Below are 23,613 nucleotides of genomic sequence, written 5' to 3'. Positions count from 1 at the left end.
AAAGAAATGCAGAATCCTGGGCTCCACAAACCCACTGAATCAGAATTTGCATTTTAACAAGATCTCTTGGTGATTTGTGTGCGTATTAAAGTTTCAGAGGCACTGTCCTGGGTGATTCAGATGCATGGTTTGGTCTGAAAAACACCCTAGTTTTCTAGGTGTTTACGTTCTAGGGAACTTAAAAACAATACTGACTCCCAGGACCCATCCAAGATCAAAAAATTAGAATCTCTGTGGTTAAAATACCTCACAGTGAAGGATGAACAAAATCACTTTACTTTTGTCTGTGGAATGCTGTTTCATGTTTTATCTTTGAAGACAGGTATGTCAAAACTTTACTAAAATAAACTCTCTGGCCTTGAGCTTTTCTATTTCAAAAAAGAGGAAGGTGACTGATATGGTCTGAATGTTTTTGTTCCTCCAAAATTCATATGTTAAAATTGATACCCTAAAATAAATAACAGAGAGATTGACTCTCCAAAATAAAGCGTTTATTCAAGAATTGCAAGGAATTGCAACTTGAGATATGCACGCTATAGTGGACTATAGGCACATTAAAAGAGGTTGTGGCAAGGAGAAAAGACCAAGTCCACATAAGCTTCTTTGAAACAAGTACCGTCGATTACAGGAGCCTGTTGCAGGAGTTGGCGTTAGCTTATTGTGGAGACACCCACTGTTAGGCAAATATTCTTGTGCAAGTGGCTTATCTATAATATTGCGGATTTGAGGAGCTTCTTGAGATAATTTTTGTGACAGGCATTTGTTAGGGTTTGACATAAGTGACTCCATTTTGATACTGATAATTTCCAAAAAGTCCTCACTCCCAAGGTGATGGTATTAGGAGGTGGGACCTTTGGGAAGTAATTAGTGAAAGGGTCTTGTATTGGTTCGAACCCCGAGAGTGCGGCCAACAGACAACACGAGGCAGTGTGGAGCAACACGCTCTTTTAATGAGCACCTGTGTGCAGGTGGGCTGAGGCTTGAAATGGCATCAGCACCAAATGAGGACGGGAGAGGGGTTTTATAGTCTCCTGTAAACAGGAAGTGTCTCAGTCTGATGTAACGTCTATGCTGTACCCGGACGACCTCTCTCTCAGTCTTCAGTGGGAACGTGTCTTCCGGCCAGCTCTCTTCCTGCTTCTGCTATCTTGCTGACGCATGCTGCTGGTGCAAGTGGCCTTGCGCCTTGGGACTGGGCCCAAGGAGGGAGGGGTCATTCATTCTCTTAAGCTTTCAGGCCCCACAGAGAATCTTTCAGTTACATAATGGGTCTTGAGCCCTCATGAACTGGATCAATGCCCTCATAAAAGAGACCCCAGAGGCCGGGCGCGGTGGCTCACACCTGTAATCCCAGCACTGTGGGAGGCTGAGACGGGTGGATCACAAGGTCAGGAGTTTGAGACTAGCCTGGCCAAGATGGTGAAACCCCGTCTGTACTAAACATAAAAAAAAATTAGCCGGGCACAGTGGTAGGTGCCTGTAGTCCCAGCTACTTGGGAGGCTGAGGCAGGAGAATCGCTTGAACCTGGGAGGTGGAGGTTGCAGTGAGCTGAGATCATGCCACTGCACTCTAGCCTGGGTGACAGAGTGAGACTCCATCTCCAAAAAAAAAAAGCGACCCCAGAGACACCTTTGCCCCTTCTACCATGGGAAGACTCAGTGAGAAGCTGCCATCTATGAATCAGGAAGAGGCCCTCACCAGACACCAAATCTGCCAGCATCTTGACTTGGACTTCCCAGCCTCCAGAGCTGTGATAAATAAATGGTTATTGTTTATGAGCCATCCAGTGTATGGTATTTTGTTTTAGCAGCCCAGATGGACTAAGACATTGAATTTTTCATTCTTTTTTTATTTTAAACAAGAATTTTCCCACCACCTACAATGTGGGCTGTGCTGGGCATTATGAAGGACACAAAGACGGGGACTGGAACAGCCTGTCTACCTCCTGGGAAGGAGGCACTTTTTCTGTCCCTGAAGGCAAACAGAGGTGGGAAATACACAGATTATGATTGCTAAATTGACCAGAGGCTGTTGATAACCAATTGCAGTGTGCATTTTCTATGCTATGGTAGGTGAGTAGCCCACCAGAAAACTAGGCAAAACGGAGGGGCAAAAGGCAAACTTCTTATTGCCTGGAGTAAACCTGATCACATGACATCCTTTGATAATAAAGATGCTATTATTTTCCCACAGTTTCCTGACTATTATGTACTGTTTGTGTACGGGTTTTAGGAGTTGAGGTGATTTTTTTTTACACTGCATCATCCTCAATCTCCCATTCTTTGTCTCTTTTTGCCTCAGTTTCCCCAGTCCTCATTTCTTAGAGTTGAGAAGCTCAAATGATCAAGCAATAACCATTAGGACAGCATTAGGCCCTGTGGAAATAAAGAGCCGTCAAATGAGAACTAACAAAGGCGATTTATTCCCAACTTCCTATAGCAAAGGAACCAGCCACCCATCCTTGCTTTTGACAGACATTTAAAGACAGGCAAGAAAATGGGAAGGCTTCAGGGATGCCCTGATTGAGGCTGTTGGTATGGGGAAGCTGGAAGTGCACTCATCAAAAGCGGGGCTAACCATGTGATTGGTCTGGGGAGCTTATTTGGGTTTCTTGGGTTGGTCATAAACAGGAAGCAGGATGGGAGTGGGGCAGGGAGTTAGAGACGCTGCCAGTTATTCCCCAAGTCCTGATGGTTTGGGGTTGATTGCTGCAGAAGGTTGTGGGTCAGAATTCTATTGTTGTACATCATGTGACCACTGTCTATTTGTATATTTAGTCTCTCACACCCCTCCTCATCCTCCTCCTGGCAGGGCTGGGATAATTCTTTTTTTAAACAGATTTACTTATTTTTATGTTTTAGTTTTTAGACACAGGGGTCTTGCTCTGTTGCCTGGGCAGGAGTGTAGTGGCGTGATCACAGCTCACTGCAGCTTCAACCTCCTGGGCTCAAGTGATTCTTCTGCCTCAGCTTCTCGTGTGCCTGAGACTACAAACGTGCACAACCACACCCAATGAATTATTTTTTATTTGGTAGAGACGGGGTCTCCCTATGATACCCAGGCTGGTCTTGAACTCCTCGGCTCAAGCGTTCCTCCCACCTCAGCCTCCCCAAGTTCTGGGATTACAGATGTGAGCTACCGCGTCCGGCCTGGGATAACTCATTGTAAAACTGGTGAAGACCTGGGACCTTCCCAGCAGACAATGGGACAGAGTGATTGCCAGGATGAGTTCTGGAGTAGATGGCAGAAATGTATAGAGAAGTTTCCCAGAGAAAACTAACTGGCTGGGAACAGAGCCTCTCCTTTCTTCTTAGAGAGGATGAGAGTGTCACTGTCTTGAATGCCGTAGCTCCCCAGACCCAACCAGTCCTGCAGGACTTGGCCTTGGAATTCCAGCTGCTGCTGCTTTTTAGGAAGCCCCTGCTGGTCTTCAATCTGCTGCTTCAGACCCAGGATGAAGCTGTTGGGGTCGATGGCATAGGCGTAGCTCCCACCATCAGGATTCTTCACGAAGACCTGGATCTCGGGGGGGATGGTCTCCAGCAGATAGATGTGAGTGTGGGAGAAGATCCCATATTTGGCTAAGGAGCACCTGCTGCTGAGAAGCTGCCTCTCACTGCCAGGAACCTGGAAGGACAGACGCTGCAGGCCAGAGTAGCCCCTTGTCCTCTGGATTTTCTCTTTAACCTTCCTTATGGGCTCATAAGGGTTCACGATGAGGTTGAAATCTGGGTAACCCCTCTGCTCCACTGTCAAATGGATGTCTCGTGCCCTCTGGAAGGGAGAGGGAGAAGGAGGGGTGTTAAGTCCACACTTCTCTGTCTGATGTGCCAACGTTCCCTTCATCTGTCCTTATCTTTACAATAGTAGCAGCAGCAGTGGCAGCAGCAAATGTTTAGGGAGAGGTAAGCACTTTCCAGGCTGTATACTGAGCACCTTCCATACCCTTAATGCATTTTATTCTCAGAGCATCTCTATTAGTTGGTTGGTTCTACTGTTATCCCCATGTTATTGATGAGGAAACTGTTTGAGCAGGGTTAGGTAATTTACTGAACACCAATCACACACGTAGTAAGGAGCAGGGCAGATATGTGAAGTGAGGTTGGTCAGACTCTAGAGTCTGTGTTCTCACCACCTCCAGAGGCTATACTCCAGGGCCTGAGAGCCCCAGGTGGCTGGAGAGCACCTGGAAAATGCTGGAGAGGGTCAGGCCTCTAGCTGATTCTTTCCAGAAGAAATATAAGCCTTGGCTGGGTGAAGTGGCTCACGCCCGTATTCCCAGCACTTTGGGAGGCCGAGGTGGGCAGATCACTTGAGGTCAGGAGTTTGAGACCAGCCTGGCCAACATGGCAAAACCCATCTCTACTAAAAAATGCAAAAATTAGCCGGGTGTGGTGGCGTATGCCTGTAGTCCAAGCTACTCGGAAGGCTGAAGTGGGAGAATCTCTTGAACACAGGAGGTGGAGGGTGCAGTGAGCTGAGATCGCCCCACTGCACTCCAGCCTCGGCAACAGAGGGAGACTCTGTCTCAAAAGAAAAAAAAAAAAGAAAAAGAAATATAAGCCTGGCATTGCCAAGTTTTCTGATTTGTCAAGATAAAAAATATTTGCACAATGGTTTATGTGTTTTGTTTTTTTTTTGAGACAGGGCCTTGCTCTGTCACCTCAGGCTGCAGTGCAGTGGTGCAATCTTGACCTCCCAAGCTGAGGCGATCCTCCCACCTCAGTCTCCTGAGTAGCTGGGACCACAGGTGCGTGCCACCACATCTAGCTGAGTTTTTTTTTTTTTTTTTTTTGGGGAGGGAGACGGAGTCTCACTCTGTTGCCAGGCTGGAGTGCAGTGGCACGATCTTGGCTCACTGCAACCTCCGCCTCCCAGGTTCAAGCGATTCTCCTGCCTCAGCCTCCCTAGTAGCTGGGACTACGGGCACATGCCACCACACCCAGCTAATTTTTGTATTTTTAATAGAGATGAGGTTTTACCATGTTGGCCAGGATGGTTTCGATCTCTTGACCTCGTGATCTACCCGCCTTGGCCTCCCAAAGTGCTGGGATTACAGGTGTGAGCCACCGCGCCCGGCCAAGTTTTGTATTTTTAGTAGAGATGGGGTTTCACCATGTTGCCTAGGCTGGTCTTGAACTCTTGGGCTCAAGGGATCCACCCACTTCAGCCTCCCAAAGTGCTGTGATTACAGGCATGAGCCACCACCCCCAGTTTACAATGGCTTTTATATTCAGGAAAAATCCAGAGGCGTATATGTTCCAGCCTATGGGTGGGCCTCCTCATTTGGCCGGTGGGTCCCTGTTTATACTCTCTGTACCTTACTGGAGCCTCTGATTCTGCTTCTGCCTTCTGCTCCAAGCAGGTCTCCTGTTCCTGTACACATCTTGCTCATCCAGCCTCCCATCCTTTGCCCCTCATCATCCTTTGTCCTCTGTTCTGAGTGTCTATATCTCCCCCTGGCCTTTAGGGCTCATTTCAACTCCTAACTTTTTTAAGGAATCTTCTCTGGTGACTTCAGTTAACATTTATTCTGCTTCCAGACCCCCAGAGCCCCTGGTTCTGCTGTCTGTTAGCAGAGTGACCTCAGTTAATTAACCTCTCTGAGCCTCAGTTTTCTCTTCTGTAAAATGGCAATAATAGTAATGATGATAATAATAATAAAGATGGTGATAATACTCGACCTTCTTACTTTACAGAATTGCCCGTGAGGATCAACTGAGACAGACCTTGGACAAGAGCTTTGCAAACTAGAAAGTGTGACGTTGATAAAATAGATTTTTGTGATCTCTGCCTATACTATAGGTTTGGCGTCACATAATAATATGACTCAGTATTGTTTGTTTGTTTGTTTTCAGAGTATCTTGTCTCCTCTGGTAATTCTAGCAGTTTTGTGTGAGTTTGTTTCATGCACTTGCTTCCTAACAACATAGGGTGAGTTCTTTGAGAGTGAGAGTGGTGTCTTTTTTCTTTTCTTTTTTTTTTTTTTTTTTTTTTTGAGGCAGAGTTTCCCTCTTGTTGTCCAGGCTGGAGTGCAATGGCACGATCTCAGCTCACTGCAGCCCCCAGCTCCCAGGTTCAAGCAATTCACCTGCCTCTGCCTCCGGAGTAGCAGGGATTATAGGCACCTGCCACCACGTCTGGCTAATTTTGTATTTTTTTAGTAGAGATGGGTTTTTTCCATGTTGGCCGGGCTGGTCTTGAACTCCTGACCTCAAGTGATCCACCTGCCTTGGCCCCCCAAAGTGCTGGGATTACAGGCATGAATCACTGCACCTGGCCGAGTGTCGGGGTCATGTCTTATTTCTGTGCCTGTGTTGTCCCCCAGCCCACATCCCCTACCCCATCCCTGAGCACAGCACTGGCACAGAATGGCTGATTGAGCTGACTTGGCTGCACCCAACTCACGCAAAGGATGATCAGGAACACGGAACTGATTCTCCAGTAGATTATGGGAAAAAGAAAGGAAAGGAGAACAAGAATTTGAAGGTAAGAAACCCGAGGCTCTGAGAGCCAAAGAATTTGTCCAAGTTCACAGAGCCCGTAGGTGGTGCAGCTGGCCCTTAAACAGTGACTGTAAAGTTCTGTTCTCTGTCGGCACAGAATTGAATGAGTAAATACTGAGTAGTTTATCTATCATTCTGAGCTTCAAGCCCTTGACAGCCCAGAGAGGAGCCATTACCTTCACGTTCCAGCTGGAGACGGGGTTCTCCCTGTTGTCATAGCAACAGTCCTGTTTCAGGCACTGGCAGGCCCTCTGAGCGACGATGTCCCATCTGTACCCTTCTGCCACATTGTGGGTGGGGTCGGCCGGATCCAGGATGATGGGCCTGTAACACAGGAAAAGGGTGCCCAGGCTCGTAATGGTTTGGAGGCCTTCAAGCCAGAAAAAAACCTTCTCAGCAATTATTTAGTCCAGCCACTGAGAATCGTGATGTCCACATCCCGGGGATGTTCAAGAGGGTCCCAAAACACCGCAGGAGAGTAACAGGATGGAGACAATGCTATTTCCAAGAATTCCTATCTGGGCCAGGCACGGTGGCTCATGCCTGTAATCCCAGCACTTTGGGAGGCTGAGGCGGGAGGATCAGTTGAGGTCAGGAGTTCAAGACCAGCCTGGCCAACATGGTGAAACCCTGTCTCTACTAAAAATACAAAAAATTAGCCAGGTGTGGTGGCATGCACCTGTCATCCCAGTTACTCGGGAGGCTGAGGCAGGAGAATTGCTTGAACCCAGGAGGTGGAGGTTGCAGTGAGCCAAGATCACGCCACCACCCTCCAGTCTGGGCAACCAAGTGAGACTGTCTAAAAAAAAAAAAAAAAAAAAAAGAATTCCTCCTTGGGAGAGTGCTTTAGCTGTTTGCAAGGAATATGTGGGGGAGAATGAGGCCCCAAGAGGCATGCCAGAGGAATAACAGATGCCCTTTCAGGAAGGGGGGCCCTGTACGTTCGGAGCAGGCTTTGCAAGTTTAAGGTTAGAGCTGCTGAATTGCTTTGGATAATAGAAACACCACCGCCACCAACTACTGACATTTATTGAAGCACAAGGCCAAATCCTATGCAGATTAACCTATTTTAATCCTTACAGCAGTTCTATAAGGTAGGGACTGTTATTTTTATTGTTGTGGTTGTCCCTGATTTACAGATCTCCCTGAGTTATTTTTTTTTTTTTGAGACAGGGTCACTCTGTCACCCAGGCTGAAGTGCAGTTGTGCAGTCTCAGCTCACTGCAACCTTCCCCTCCCGGGTTCAGCCGATTCTCTGCCTCAGCCTCCTGAGTAGCTGGGATTACAGGTACCCGCCACCACGCCCAGCTAATTTTTGTATTTTTAGTAGAGGTGGGGTTTCACCATCTTGGCCAGGCTGGTCTTGAACTGCTGACCTCGTGATCCACCTGCCCCCACTTTCCAAAGTGCTGGGATTACAGGCATGAGCCACCGTCCCCGGCCTAGATCGCCCTAAGTTCTTACAGCCAGTAGATGGGGCTCTTACCCATCTACCTCCTCAACAGAGCAGAGGTTGGACTGCCCCCAAAAGTCTCTCCTTTCTATAAATATTGAATAAATATTTTAAAGAATATTGGCTTGAAGGGGATCTTGGGCTCACTTATTAACTTGGGGTGACTGCAAGTCCATGATTAAGACCAGCTCTTTGAGCGGGGCACAGTGGCTCACGCCTGTAATCTCAGCACTTTGGGGGGCCGAGGTGGGCAGATCACTTGAGGTCAGGAGTTCAAGACCAGGCTGGCCAACATGGTGAAACCGTGTCTCTACTAAAAATACAAAAATTAGGGCATGGTGGCAGGCGCCTGTAGTCCCAGTTACTTGGGTGGCTGAGGTGGGAGGATAGCTTGAATCCAGGTGGTGGTGGTTGCAGTGAGCCAAGATCATGCCACTGAACTCCAGCCTAGGTGACAGAGCAAGATTCCATAAAAACAAACAAACAAACAAACAAACAAAAAAACAGCCCTTTGTACCCCAGGGCTTGGGAGGGAACTGCGACTTTATCTGTGTAATAGAATGTGACACAGGCTACTGGAATGAACTGGACTTTGGGCTCCAGGCTGGCTCCTCCCAACACTGACTGCACCCTAAAACAGTCCTGCCTGAAAGTGCCAGGCTGTCCTATAGGGTGGGGTCACTGATCTAAAGTGGCTCATTCTGTTAGCTGGCAGGTGACCCAACACACGGGGCCTGTGTTCTGTGACCAGTAATCAGAATGGTTCTCTCTGGGGTTTGGACATGGGAATGATGGAGATCCCTTATACTGGGAGGCAGAGGGGAGAAGGACAGGTGTGGAGAGAGAAGCAGAGGCTGAGGGGAAAAGTGCTGTGGTTCATGAGAGAGAGTCACAGAGAGAGAGGGAGTCTCAGGTCCTGATGCTTTCTCGATTTTTCTGGGCATGGTTATAATAAATCCTCTTTTCAAGAGCAGACCTGGCTTTTCTTCCTTACAAAAGAGACCCAATACTACATAACAGAACACTAAATACTGTGATGTTGCTTACACAGGCCCAGAGCTTCTAACACAGAGAGTTGTCTGGGTTGGGCTTCCCCTGAAGCAGATCCCCAGATAAGGATTTGGCTTATTTGGAAAGTGATCCCGGGAAGCATGAATAAGGGAGTGAGACAGTGAGACAGATAAGCGAAGGCAGACAACAAAGGGTGGGTATTGAAGTAATTACTACTGTGGTCAACTGGAGGCGATCCTTGGGAAAGAGTATGGAATGGGGCCCAGTGCGGTGGCTCACGCCTGTAAGCCCAGTACTTTGGGAGGCCAAGGCAGGCGCATCACCCGAGGTCAGGAGTTAGAGACCAGCCTGGCCAACATGGCAAAGCACTGTCTCTACAAAAATACAAAAATTAGCTGGGTGTGGGTGGTGGGCGCCTGTAACCCCAGCTACTCAGAAGCCTGAGGGAGGGGAATCGCTCGAACCCAGGAGGCAGAGGTTGCAGTGAGTGGAGATTGCGCCACTGCACTCCACCCTGGGTGACAGAGCAAAACTCTGTCTTAACAAAAAAGGTATGGAATGAGACCCAGATTCCTTCCATCTTTTGGGTGAGGGAGCTGTGGTATTTATCCACCAACTCCCACCAGATCTGGTGGAGGGCTATTCTCAGAGTGGGTCTGCTGGCAAAGGGATGCAGGTGCTGACAGCTGGAAGTGGAACCAACCTACCCTAGAACAGTAAAGGCCGAGAGGACATGAATGGGACGCTGACAGCATACGCTCCAATATAAGCATTTACTCAGCATGTGCCAGATGCTAGATATTGTGGATCCTTAACACAGATTTTCTCCAACCCTTACATCAATCCTGTATCGTAGGTTCCAATTTACTCCTGTCTTATGGATAAGGGATTGAGGCTCAGAGCGGTAGGAAAATGGCTGAGCTGGGACTTAAACTTGAGTCTCCAAGATTCTTTCCATTTTCCCATGCTAGCTCCTACAAAGCACTGAAATGGTCTTCAGAGAGCAAGAGGGCCAAGCTAAGGTGGAGGGTGGCTTAGGAAACAAGGAACAGGCTTATACCTGCCCCATGGCCCCCAGTGACTTTGATAAGCCACCAACTTGAGATGCCAGCTGTGTTGGTGTGGGAGGTCAATGCTCAACTATGGTGGCAGCCTTACTGCTTAATACATAAAACTCTATGCCACGTTACGCTAGCCCATCTCTCTTTTTTTCTGTAAGATTTGATGGGCAAACAGTGGTCCAGTACCTCTCTTTTTTGAGCTGTTTTCTGACACAATCCTCAATGATTGCATTCTGGAGTGTGTAGTACTTGGTCCAGTAGATACAGATGACTTCATACTCCAGGAGCAGCTCCATCACAGTGGTGAAGCCTTCATCCAGCATGAAATTCTCATCTTCTTCAGTACCCATTTCCCAGGCATAGATGGTTAGAAGTTCAAGAGCATAGAGAGGGGGCAGATTGGCCCTGGGGGACCTGGCTTTCACATACTGTTGAAAGAGATGGGAAGACAGAGAGAGAGACCCTAAGATTCTGTGTAAGGATGGCGTTGGACCAGAAGCTGAGAAATCCAAGTTCTAGTCCTGGCTCTGCTGCCTACTGGCTGTGTGACCTTGGCCACGTCACATTCCATCTCTAGACACAGGTCTCACCATTTTAGAATTAAAGGGGTGAGTTAGTCCATTGGGCTTCAATATGTGCTAAACAGATGTAACTCCTGGAATGAAGTTATGAACAGGTACGAGCAGATTGTGCTCGGTCACAAACATTCTAGCCTAAGCAGTCCCATTTAAATCTATTTTAATGTATTGAGCTGCTGAGAAATGTTTCTTTAAAGAAAGGAAAGATTTCCTTAGATAGAGGGAAAAAATGGTAATAGGTGAGATTCTGTAGTGAAGATTGGGGTTGCCTCTCTAGCAGACATTCTTTCCTTCCCCATTGCATGGTAGCCATGATGTCTGGAAGGGGCTGACCCCCACCCGCAGCCCCAGGATGGGCCCTGACTGGCACAGGCCTGTCAGCATAAACCTTTCCCACTTGCAAGTGATTGCTTCAAGACAAGGCATGCCATCTAAGTTGGCGTAACTGGAGCAAAGCCTAGTTCTTTTCTTCAGTGGTTGAAAGAAGAGAAGTCCTGCCATGTGTGAATATGAGGGCAGGAACAGTTGTGGCCATTTTGCCACCAAGAGGGAAACAAGCCAAAGGACCAAGTTGACATATAGAGGAATGAGAAGCTGAGAGAATTCCAGAGAAACAGAGCCAGTGCCCTTACCAGTGCCTGAAGCTCCCCCACCCCCGCTACTGTTTAGGGGTTTTCATACATCAGCTGATAATTCCCTTTATTGTTTAAGCCAGTTTGAGTTGGTTTTTGTGTTTTTCTCTTACTTGCAAAAGGAAGCATCTTAACTGACACTGTTCACTTCCTGTGTTAAGAATCTCACTGAGGCCGGGCACAGTGGCTTCTGCCTGTAATCCCAGCACCTTGGGACACCGAGGCGGGTGGATCACTTGAGGCCAGGAGTTTGAGACCAGCCTGGCCAACATGGTGAAACCCTGTCTCTACTAAAAATACAAAAATTAGCCAGGCGTGATGGCAGGTGCCTGTAATCCCAGCTACTTGGGAGGCTGAGGCAGAAGAATCGCTTGAACCCAGGAGGAGGAGGTTGCAGTGAACCAAGATCATGCCACTGCACTCCAGCCTGGGCAAGAGTGAGAACTTGTCTCAAAAAAAAAAAAAAAAAAAAAAAAAAAAAGAATTTCACTGATACATTGCTATTTAGCCAGAAAGTGAAAATTTTGGTCAAATATTCAGTAGTTTGATTTGTGGAAGTAAAACTGACATATTTTCCTATGGCCATCATATATGAACATTAGCTCACATCCCAAAGTCAGAGGGAAAAAAAAGGCTTTAACACTTTGGCCTTGAAACAAACACAGAATCATCTTGTATAATTCTCATCTCCCAAATAAATGAAACCTTGGGCCTTTCCTATAGGTCACTGACTTACTAACAAAAAAACTTTATCCCTGACTTTAGAAATTCAATTTTGAATTAAAATTTATTTATAAGGCCGGGCGCAGTGGCTCACGCCTGTAATCTCAGCACTTTGGGAGGCCAAGGCGGGTGGATCACGAGGTCAGGAGATAGAGACCATCCTGGCTAACACGGTGAAACCCCGTCTCTACTAAAAATACAAAAAATTAGCTGGGCGTGGTGGCGGGTACCTGTAGTCCCAGCTACTTGGGAGGCTGAGGCAGGAGAATGGCGTGAACCTGGGAGGCAGAGCTTGCAGTGAGCCGAGATCGCGCCACTGCACTCCAGCCTGGGCGACAGAGCGAGACTCTGTCTCAAAAAAAGAAAAAAAATTATAAATTAATTAATTTGTTTTGTAACTTTTTGCGAATTCATCCTTAACACTCAATTTTGCAAACCATAACTAATAACATTATAATTTTGTTAGAAATTTAAACTCATGGTAATATAACTTATTTTCTTCAATATTAGTGAAATGTTATATTCTTAAAACTTAGATGATATATAAAATGTAGGACGCCTGTAATCAGTAAGATGTAAGCCTTAGTGAATGGATAAAAAAAAAGACCCAGCTCAACTTGCTTCACCTCCCGGGCTCAAGTGATCCTTCCTCCTCAGCCTCCTGAGCAGCTGAGACTACAGGAACCCACCAGCACCCCCAGCTAATTTTTGTATTTTTGTATTTTTTGTGTACAGACAGGGTTTCACTATGTTGCTCAGGCTGGTCTTGAACCCTTGGGCTCAAGTGATCCTCCTACCTCAGCCTCCTAAAGTGCTGAAATTACAGGTGTGAGCTACCACATTTGGCTGGTAATTGTTTTTTCTTTAAATCCCTGTTATATTTTATTTTATTTTTATTTTTATTTTTTGAGACAGTCTCGTTGTCTTGCCCAGGCTGGAGTGCAGTGGCGTGATCTCGGCTCACTGCAAGCTCTGCCTCCCGGGTTCACACCATTCTCCTGCCTCAGCCTCCCAAGTAGCTGGGACTACAGGCACCCGCCACCACGCCTGGCTAATTTTTTGTATTTTTAGTAGAGATGGGGTTTCACTGTGTTAGCCAGGATGGTCTTGATCTCCTGACCTTGTGATCTGCCCCCCTCGGCCTCCCAAAGTGCTGGGATTACAAGCGTGAGCCATCGCTCCCGGCCTATTTTATATTTATTGGATCAAATCTTTCCTTCTGCCGTCTGATTCCCTTGTAACTTCTCTGCAAGTTTTATATAATAAATGATTTTTGTCTCCGAGTTCTGTTTTGCAGTTGGAGTTTCCGTTATCTCGGGGGAAGATTTTGTTTCCAAAACTGACTGAGCTGCTGCCTGAGAAATGTCCCTGAGGGCTGTTTACACTCACACACGCCCTCTTTTCGACTCCTGGGATGGAATTAAAGAAATCCTTCCTCTTGTTAGTCCTTAACCTGCTGTGATGAATGGCCACAGTACCCAGCGAAGTTGACGTCTGCCAGGCCTAGACTGTAATTGAAGGGTAACAAGAACTTGTGGGGTGGGTGTGGTGGCTCGTGCCTGCAATCCCAGCACTTTGGGAGGCCAGGGTGGGAGGATCGCTTGAGACCACTTCGAAACCAGGCTGGTCCATATAGTGAGACCCTGTCTCTACAAAAGAAAAATAAAAAAATTAGCTGGGCATGATTGTGCATGCCTGTAGTCCTGGTTACTTAGGAGGCTAAGGTGGGAGGATCGCTTGAGCCAAGGAGGTCTTGATCCAGGGAGGTGGAGGCTACAGTGAGTGGTGATCACACCACCGCACTACAGCCTGGGCAACAAAGCAAGATCCTGTCTCAAAAAAATCATAATAAAATAAAATAAAAATAACTAGTTTAGTGTAGAGTACCTATTTTTCTCCTTCCTTCTCTGTTTCTTTCTCCTCTTCCTCCTCCTCTCCTCCTTTTCCACCTTCTTCACTGACGGTTTCACTTTATATTTCAAAAGACTAGCATTCTCTCCCTCTCTACCTGCTTCCATTTCCCCTGGGTGCAGTTTCCTGACATGAAAATCGGGACCTGCCTTTCCTCCCCACCCTCTTCCCTCTCCTTGCCCCCACCATCCCGGCAGCCCCCTCACCTGCTGGTACCAGTGTTTCACCAGGCGCAGGAGGCTCTTCAGCTTGGTTGGCCGATGTTTCACGAAATTTCTCTGCAGCTCGCTGAAGGATGGGGAGAAATTTCCAGGACCACCGCAGGCCTCGATCAGGCTCACATAGACCTCAAGGGGTGGCTGGGAGTTGGGAAGAGAAGGCCCTGAGGAGTGAGGGAGTAAAGGGAGAGACTGGGGATTGAGGAAGCCAGAGGGTGGTAAGTAGTATTTTGGCGAGAGCCTGCCTTTACATTGGAATTATCCCTCCAGGGACACTTGAGACCTCATATCTTCAGAAACCAAAGGTGTGCCTTGTCTAATTGTCCTTTTTGTGAAATTCTTACTCGGAGAACCAACATTGGGCTTTCTATGCATCAGGCCCCTCCCTGGATGTCCTCAATGTCCCTCATTTTCTTTTTATTATTATTATTATTATAATACTTTAAGTTTTAGGGTACATGTGCACAATGTGCAGGTTTGTTACATATGTATCCATGTGCCATGTTGGTGTGCTGCACCCATTAACTCGTCATTTAGCATTAGGTATATCTCCTAATGCTGTCCCTCCCCCCTCCCCCACCCCACAACAGTCCCCGGGGTGTGATGTTCCCCTTCCTGTGTCCATGTGTTCTCACTGTTCAATTCCCACCTATGAGTGAGAACATGCAGTCAGGGAAGCCTTCCTTCTTAATAAAATAAAATAAAAAAGGCACATATACACCATGGAATACTATGCAGCCATAAAAAAGGATGAGTTCATGTCCTTTGTAGGGACATGGATGAAACTGGAAACCATCATTCTCAGTAAACTATCGCAAGGACAAATGTCCCTCATTTTCTTTAATGTCTGTTTTGGATCTCTTTCAATACTCATAGGGAGGCCGGGTGCAGTGGCTCAAGCCTGTAATCCCAGCACTTTGGGAGGCCGAGGTGGGCGGATCACCTGAGGTTAGGAGTTTGAAATCAGCCTGGGCAACATGGTGAAACCCTATCTCTACTAAAAATAGAAAAATTAACCAGGCATGGCATGGTGGCGGGCTGTAATCCCAGCTACTCGGGAGGCTAAAGCTGGAGAATCACTTGAACCCTGGAGGTGGAGGTTGCAGTGAGCCAAGATCACGCCACTGCACTCCAGCCTGGGCGACAGAGCGAGACTCCGTCTCAAAATGTATATATATATATATATATATAAACTCATGGGGAGAACCAGTTCCATGGTACACATCACTGAGACATCCCAGCACTCTCTTCCTTGCTAAAATCAGATCCTGTCTCTTATACCTTCTCCAAAGAACAACTCCACGTAGCCAGCCACTACAGCTGATAGGAGTTAGCACATGAGATGAAACCTCTAGGATCTGGACTTGCAGCATGTAGGTTTTACCTCAAACACCTAGGACTCTGCCCGAGGACAAACAACAGGGGCCAGTGAGTTAGTGCTCCCAAAGCAGCCCCCAAGGCTGGGAAGCTGGTAAGTAAGCACGCCAGCATCCCACTTGGGATCCCGAAGAGGCTTGCTCCATAATGGGACTGCGAATTCTCCCAGGACATGAAGCTCAGGGTGGTGACTTGCCCACGGATGCAGGCTGTATTGAATTCTTGCCTTTCCCGTCTCAATTCCATACTTTCTTACCAGTGTTTCCTGGGATGAATACCCAAATAAACTGCTTGTCCTCACATCCGTGTCTTAGGATCTGCTTCTATAAAACGCAGTGACAGACCCCCACTCCCACTTTTAGCTCCTTCCCCTCACTGGGTGTCAGAGCCTCCTGAATGTTCTCTCCCGAGAAAGTCACTTCCTGAACACCCTTTCTGTGGTTACCCAGGCCACCCCATTCTTTTTCTCTGCACATTTACACCATTTGCAATCATGTTTTTTTTTGTTTTTTTGGTTGTTTTTTTTTGAGACAGAGTCTTGCTCTGTTGCCCAGGCTGGAGGGCAATGGTGTGATCTTGGCTCACTGCAACCTCTGCCTCCTGGGTTCAAGTGATTCTCTGCCTCAGCCTCCTGAGTAGCTGGGATTACAGGTGCCCACCACCACACCCAGCTAATTTTTTGTATTTTTAGTAGAGGTGGTGTTTCACCATCTTGGCCAGGCTGGTCTTAAACCCCTGACCTCATGATCCACCTGCCTCGGCCTCCCAAAGTGCTGGGATTACAGGCGTGAGCCACCACGCCCAGGCTGCAATCATGTATTTATCTCTGCAATTCTTTGGTCAATATCTGTATTCCAAGTTGAGTGATATGATAGCCAGAGTTGGGTTAATCCTGTGCACTGCAATAACCCAGCCCCAAGCATAGGACACAGATGGAATGAATAAATGTGGGTGTGTGCACATGGCCATGAGTAAAGGTGAGACATTGGGAAGTCTCCTGGGGTGGGCAAGTGTGTGAGTCGGGTGAGCTTCCCCTCCCCTTACCCAGGGCTCTGTAGGCAGGCACAATGGTGACCGTGATGGGCTCTGCAGTCCCCCTGGTCTGGATGGTGAGGACGAGAGCATCGGGGACTCTCTGCTCCACCCTCAGGTCCTCGAGCCCGAGGTCCAGCAGGTCGTGGCTTTGCTGCATGGTTTTCCATATCAGCCTCAGAACATCTTGGTGATGCTTGGCTGCCTCCTGGAAGCTGTGGAAACAGCTCAGAAACGCCACCAGCTCCACCTCTCTGGTGCTCCTGAGAATCGTGCCATTCCCGAAGGAGCCCACCTGCAGAACACAGAGCCCCGTCACCCTGAGGCCCACTGCCATGTGCCAGGCAACCCCTGCGGCCCTTCACATGCACGGTCTTACTGAATGCTCACCACCCGCTGAGGGATGGGTTGTGGGTAGTACTAATACCCACACTTTACAGGTGAGAAAACTGAGATGTCTGGAGGATCTCGAGACATGGGACCGAGAAATGGGGCAGCCTGAAGAAGATCTTGACTCTTCCCTGTTTTTTAGCTGGGTAAACATTCTGACTTCTAAGACCTTCATCTCTAAAATGAAAGCAATGGCGGAACATGAGTCACTGGGCTACTGGGAGGATCAGATGAAATAATGTATGCTAAGGGTTTGGTGGGGTGCCTGGCACACAGGAAGTCAGCAACACATTTGTCTTTCTCCTCATTAGTCACTTGCCCCAGGTCTTGCAGTTTGCAGCCCTCAGAGCCCAGCCTCTTTTTTTTTGAGACAACTCCTGTTGCCCAAGCTGGACTGCAGTGGCTTGATCTTGGCTCAAGCAATCCTCCCACCTCAGCCTCCCAAGTAGCTAGGACTACAGGCCTGCGCCACCATGCCTGGCTAATTTTTGTATTTTTGTAGTGACAGGGTTTTGGCATGCTGCCCAGGCTGGTCTCGAACTCCTGGACTCAAGCGATTTGCCACCTTGGCCTCCCCAAATGCCCAGCTTCTTATCTACTACACTGCATTGCTTCTGAGACCCAGTCTTCTTATCCACAGAGTAAGGCCAACTCCAGAGGAATGGCAGCGTCTACTCTGTAGGGTTGTTTGAGGATTTTGGGGGTGGTGGTGGGGCTGAATGATTTCATGACATTATAAAGCAAGGAGCAAATTTGCCTGGTGGATTTAAGAGCCATAGGCTGTGAGATGGAGCAGCCTGAAAAAGATCTTGACTCTTCCCTGTTTCTTAGCTGGGTAAACATTCTGACTTCTAAGACCTTCATCTGTAAAATGAAAGTAATGGTGGAACAAGAGTCACTGGGCTACTGGGAGGATCAGATGAAATAATATATGCCAAGCGTTTGGTGGGGTGCCTGGCACACAGGAAGTCAGCAACACATTTCTCTTTCTCCTCATTATCCAGCTGACTTAGACAATCCCTTCTGCTGCCGGGGGGTCAGTTTCACCGTTAGTAATGGAAGGAGGTCGAGAAGGGATTTTTTGATGTTTTGAGATTCTAGATGAGCTCTCCAGGCCCTGTTGCCTCTGGTATGCAAAGCCCTACAACTCTCTGGCCTCCTCTCCTCATTCCGTATGGGGAGGTGGAATTGCTAGGGAGGAATCAGACTCCCAGTAGATTACTTTTCCTGGTGGATGGAGTCAGATTCCAGCTGTTCCCTGATGATATAACATACCCTGTGTGACATGAGCACGGATGCTGGATGACACAGGGTGCCCTGTGTCTGCCACCCCTGAGAGCCCTGTATACCTATTATTCCTTTTAATCTTTACTTCCCAGCCAGGCACGATGGCTCATGCCTGTAATCGCAGCACTTTGGGAGGCCAAGGTGGGCAGATCATGAGGTCAGGAGTTCGAAACCAGCCTGGCCAACATGGTGAAACCCCATCTCTACTAAAAATACAAAAATTAGCCAGGTGTGGTGGTGTGTGCCTGTAATCCAAGCTACTGGGGAGGCTAAGGCAGGAGAATCTCTTGAACCCAGGAGGCAGAGGTTCTGGTGAGCTGAGATCTCGCCACTACACTCCAGCCTGGGCGACACAGCGAGACTCCATCTAAAAAAAAAAAACCCTTCACTTCCTGTATTGAGGTGGGTACTAGGAGAATTATCTCCAATGTACAGATGAGAAGACTGAGGCAACGAGGAGCTTGCCATGGTCTCCCAGCCAGGAGGCAGCGGAGTCAGAGAAAGGCCAGAACTCAAGTAGTGGGTGGTTCTTCCGCCTCTTTCTTCCTCGTGACCCAAGGCTGTAAGCCAGGCCCTGCTTCCAAGGGACCATGGGCATTCAGACCCAGCACCTTCACCCCCTGGGAGAGGGTTGGAGATGGCACCCTGTGTGTGAATGAAGGACACATTCCCCCTGAAGGCCAGTCTAGACTTCCTTTTCTTTTTGAGACAGGGTCTTGCCCTGTTGCCCAGGTTGGAGTGCAATGGCATGATCTTCACTCACTGAAGCCTCGACCTCCTGGGCTTAAGCAATCCTCCCACCTCAGCCTCCAGAGTAGCTGGAACTACAGGCATGCACCACCATGCCCAGCTAATTTTTTATATATTTTTTGTAGAGTCGGGGGTCTCACCATTTTGCCCAGGCTGGTCTCGAATTCCTGGGCTCAAGCAATCTTCCCACCTTGGCCTCCCAAAGTGCTGGGATTACAGGCGTGAGCCACTGTACCTGGTGTAGACTTCCCTTTCTGCTTTTCCCACTGGTAAGATCCAGGCAGAGAGAAAAGAACACATCCAGGAACAGGCTTCCTGATTTGCTTCGGTTTTAAACCTATTTAAGCACAATTCATTTGAAGACGAGCGTTCCCTTACATGGAACAGCAACACTCACTAGATTTTCAGAGGGTGGGGAAAGGGAAGGTTTAGACTCTAAATAAGATACATTGTTCCTCATTAGTCATGGCTCACTGGGGTTTGCTACCATTTAGTGGTTTCAAGAGGAGAAGTGGCTATGATGTGCAGGAAGAATTTGAGGCTTGGGTAAATAGCATTTCCTGCCGTAAAAACTCATTCTTGGCCGGGCGTCGTGGTGGTTCACATCTGTAATCCCAGCATCTGGGGAGGCCGAAGTGGGTGGATCACTTGAGGTCAGGAGTTCGAGACCAGCCTGGCCAACATGGTGAAACCCAGTCTCTACTAAAAATACAAAGATTAGCCAGGCATGGTGGAACACACACACACACACACACACACACAAAATAAACTTATTCTTGTAGTATCCTCCTCTTACCAGACATTCCTTATTCCCTCCACTTTATTCTCAAGGTTGTTGGGGAGGGGGTGGTCTGGGAGGGTCTGCCAGAGTCAGACTTGAGTCCCAGGCCCAGAAGAAAGCTTGGCAAGAATTATAATGATGCTTCTGTTTCTGAGCATTTACCATGCATGAATCATTCAGCCTGCATTGCACCACTGGCTTGGTGAGGGAGAGATGATGATGATGCCCCAATCACAGATGAAAAGCTTGTGGGTTTGAGAAATAAGAGTGGGAAGGTCAAAACCACACAGCTGGTAAGGGAAGAAGCGAAGAGTCTGTCTAATATCAAAATTTGTGGTTTCTCACTTATAAATTGTATGGCCTCAGGCTTCATATGCTGGGGATGGGTGCAAAGAACGGATAGGGGCCCAGGGCTTCTAGATCCCTCTGTGAGTTGGTTACCCCTAGAGAGAGAACTTGAGCACTGGGCTGGGAGTCAGGGGTCCTAATTCGAGTCTTGCCTTTATCACCAACTCACTGTGTGACGTTGGGGTATCTCTCACCCTCTCTGTGCCTCAGTTTACTTAATTATTTAAGTGAGTCACTGGTGAGACTGTCTGATTCTCCAGAGTATTTCTAGCTCTGACTCTCTTGAATTTTGATCTTAGCTAGCACAGGAGGTGGCATGAAACAGCTGGAGGAAGGGCTTGGGGAAAAATCTCAGTGAGGGGGACTTGGGTCCCTTGAGTCAAGTTCAAATCCCAGCTTCAACACTGTGTGACCTTAGGCAAGTCACCTCACCTCTCTGAGCCTCCATTAAAAAATCATTTTAGGCCAGGTGCAGTGGCTCACTGTAATCCCAGTGCTTTGGGATCATGAGATCAGGAGATCGAGACCATCTTAGCCAACACGGTGAAACCCCGTCTCTACTAAAATACAAAAAATTAGCCAGGTGTGGTGGTGGGCGCTTGTCGTCCCAGCTACTCGGGAGACTGAGGCAGGGGAATTGCTTGAACCTGGGAGGCGGAGGTTGCAGTGGGCTGAGATTGTGCCACTGCACTCCAGCCTGGTGACAGAGCAAGACTCTGTCTCAAAAAAAAAAAAAAAAATTCATTTTATTGGCCGGCCAGACATGGTGGCTCACACCTGTAATCCCAGCACTTTGGGAGGCCAAGGTGGGCATTTTCTTGATCCCAGGAGTTCGAGACCAGCATGGGCAACATGGGTGAAACCCTATCTCTACAAAAAATACAAAAATTAGCTGAGCATGGTGGTGCATGCCTGTAATCCCAAGCTATTTAGGAGGCTGAGGATCACCTGAGCCCAGTTAGATTGAGGCTACAGTGAGTGGTGATTGTGCCACAGCACTCCAGCCTGGGTGACAGAGCGAGACCATCTCTAAAAAAAAAAAAAGTCATTTTATAATCAAAAAGTTAAAACATATAGAAAAATAGATGATACAACTAACACTCATATACCCAACTAGTTGATTCGACAAGTCTAAATTCCTGGCTGCATTTGCTTAATCTAAGCCACGTTAAAGTAAATTACAGGCACTAAGGAACTTTGTCCCTAAAATACTTCAATGTTCGTGTCCAAACAAAAGAGAACATTCTCTCTGATAACCACAAAACTACTGTTACACCTAACAAAATCAACAATGGTTTCCTATATCAGATATACATATACTCTCTGATATCCAGGCCAGTTGTACCCAAACTGTATTTTACAGATGGTTCATTCACACCAGGATCCAACCAAGGACCTTGCATTGTATTGGTTCTAAGCCTCCATTTTGCTAATCTGTAAACTGGGAAAAGAATAGTACCTATCTCACAGGGTACAAGAATTAGAGATAGTGCATGTTAAGAGGTTAGGCCAGTGAGCCCCCAGATGTGAGCTATTATTACTAGACTCATTCTACTCAAGGCAGTGGTGCAGTGGGGTGTAGACAGCTAGGTGAGATGGGGTATTCTGAGATGTCATCAGCGTGGGCTAGGAATAAGGAGGACAGGGGTCCCCAGCATCCTCAGGGACGTGGACTCTGATACTGGGTTTTGTCTTGCATGGGGGCTGGGGGAGCCCAGTCTTACCTTGATTACCTTCAGCACCCGCACATCCTGGTCTAGCCCATGCTTCCCCTGGAAATGCTCCTGCCTCAGAAACTCCTCCACGGTCCGCACAGCGTCTAGCACCTCTTCCTTCCACTCCCGGTGGGGCTGCAGCCACTGAGCCACGAAGGAGTCCAGCCTGGAGGCTGGTGTGCTATACAGTTCCTGCATCAGTGCCATCTCTGTCCCGAGAGTACCGCTGCTGGGCGGATATATAGCCAGGCTCCTACCCAGCTCCCTGGCACACACCTCCTTTTTTAAGGTAGCTCCTCCTCAGCCGCCCTCCAGTGCTCTGTGGGATGAAGGACACTAGCAGAGAGGAAACCAGGTGTGATGGGCTGACTCCAGGTCCCCCTTCTTGGAGACCCCCTTGCTGCAGTAGGGGCACAGGAGGACTCTGGGCTGAGGCTGGAATGTCTGGGGCCACCTTAACAGGCTGGCCGTCTAGTCAATCTGTCATTAGTTTCGATTCTTAACTTTTAGAGTTCCCTTTTATGATGTTGGGAAACTGAAATTGGATAGTGTTTGACCCCAGAGGAGGCAACTTGCCCAGTAGGTTGGGGTTGGATAGTTGTTAGTCAATTCAACTGCTTAAATCTGTCTAAGGAAATTGAGACTTGGGAACAGAAGGGACTCACTCACGTTCAGGTGGAGGAGTGAGAATCTGGAGCCCAAGAGAACAGACTGGGAATTCTAGTCTACCTGTGCCAAACTCTAGCCTCTCTGACCCTCACTATTCATAGAGTGGGTTTTTTGTTTTTTTGTTTTTTGTTTTTTTAGACAGGGTCTTGCTCTGTTGCCCAGGCTGCAGTGCAGTGGTGCAATCTCAGCTCACTGCAACCTCCGCCTCACAGGTTCAAGAGATTCTCCTGCCTCAGCCTCCCTAGTAGCTGGGACTACAGACATGCGCCACCACGCCCAGTTAATTTTTTTTTTTTTTTTTGTATTTTTAGTAGAGACGGGATCTCACCATGTTGGTCAGGCTGGTCTCAAACTCCTGACTTCAAATGATCCGCCCACCTTGGCCTCCCACAGTGCTGGGATTACAGTGTGAGTCACCACGCCTGGCCCATAGAGTGGGTTTAACAGGTATTATGATTCACGCACTGAACCAAGAAGTTCATGCATTGAGCCAAGAAGACAAAATAAGATGAGGTTCCTGTTCCAAGGGGACTCCCAGAACAGCAGAGGAGACACAGAAAAAAGAGACTCCAAAAGTCCAGTGCGATGAGTTAAGTAGGAAAAAAGCATGAAAACATGAAGCCAGCAGATGAGTTTTGTTTGGTGTTAGCAGACACCTGCTTGAGAGGAATCTTAAAGACCAGGGATCCGGGCCGGGCGTGGTGGCTCATGCTTGTAGTCCCAGCACTTTGGGAGGTCAAGGTGAGAGGATTACTTGAGGCCAGGAGTTCAAGGCCAGCCTGGGCAACATAGCTGGACGCCTGCAACTCCCCAAACTCTGAATGATATTAAGTGCTCCAGGGCTTAGTCCTGGGTCCTTTTCTCTTCTTGCTCTAGACTTACTCCCTTGGTGATTTCAACCAGTGTTTAAATGTTTTTACTCTGGCAACTCCCACATTTTAATTTTATTTTTATTTATTTGTTTATTTTTGAGATGGAGTCTCACTCTGTCACCTAGACTGGAGTGCAGTGGCACAATCTCGGCTCACTGCAACCTCTGCCTCCTGGGTTCAGGAGATTCTTTTGCATCAGCCTCCCAAGGAGCTGGGATTACAGGATCCTGCTACCGTGCTTGGCTAATTTTTTGTATTTTTAGTAGAGACAGGGTTTCACCATGTTGCCTAGGCTGGT

The 23,613-nt window shown here is 47.9% G+C and overlaps 1 protein-coding gene across 3 annotated transcripts; it reads right to left on the bottom strand.

Moving 5' to 3' along the window:
- Positions 1–1,807: 1,807 nt before the first annotated feature.
- Positions 1,808–22,256, bottom strand: OASL (2'-5'-oligoadenylate synthetase like). 3 transcript variants are annotated; one of them, XM_032168497.2, is made up of 6 exons: positions 21,784–22,256; positions 16,516–16,798; positions 14,083–14,258; positions 10,219–10,460; positions 6,684–6,831; positions 1,808–3,775 (listed from the first exon to the last, which is right to left on the bottom strand). In XM_032168497.2, exons 1-6 carry the CDS (start codon positions 21,979–21,981, stop codon positions 3,278–3,280), a joined length of 1,545 nt encoding a protein of 514 aa, XP_032024388.1. In that variant the 5' UTR covers positions 21,982–22,256; the 3' UTR covers positions 1,808–3,277. The 3 variants fall into 3 exon arrangements, with proteins under 3 accessions (XP_032024388.1, XP_058280735.1, XP_032024389.1); XM_032168498.2 differs by lacking the exon at positions 10,219–10,460 and having other exon boundaries at positions 3,699–3,775; positions 21,784–21,981; XM_058424752.1 differs by lacking the exons at positions 6,684–6,831; positions 10,219–10,460.
- Positions 22,257–23,613: the final 1,357 nt, after the last annotated feature.

Source organism: Hylobates moloch, unplaced genomic scaffold (assembly GCF_009828535.3).
Source record: "Hylobates moloch isolate HMO894 unplaced genomic scaffold, HMol_V3 SCAFFOLD_12, whole genome shotgun sequence".
In the NCBI taxonomy this organism is placed as follows: Eukaryota; Metazoa; Chordata; class Mammalia; order Primates; family Hylobatidae; genus Hylobates; species Hylobates moloch.
Note: the sequence above shows the minus strand (reverse complement) of the source record. Positions and strands in the feature narration are given on the sequence as shown.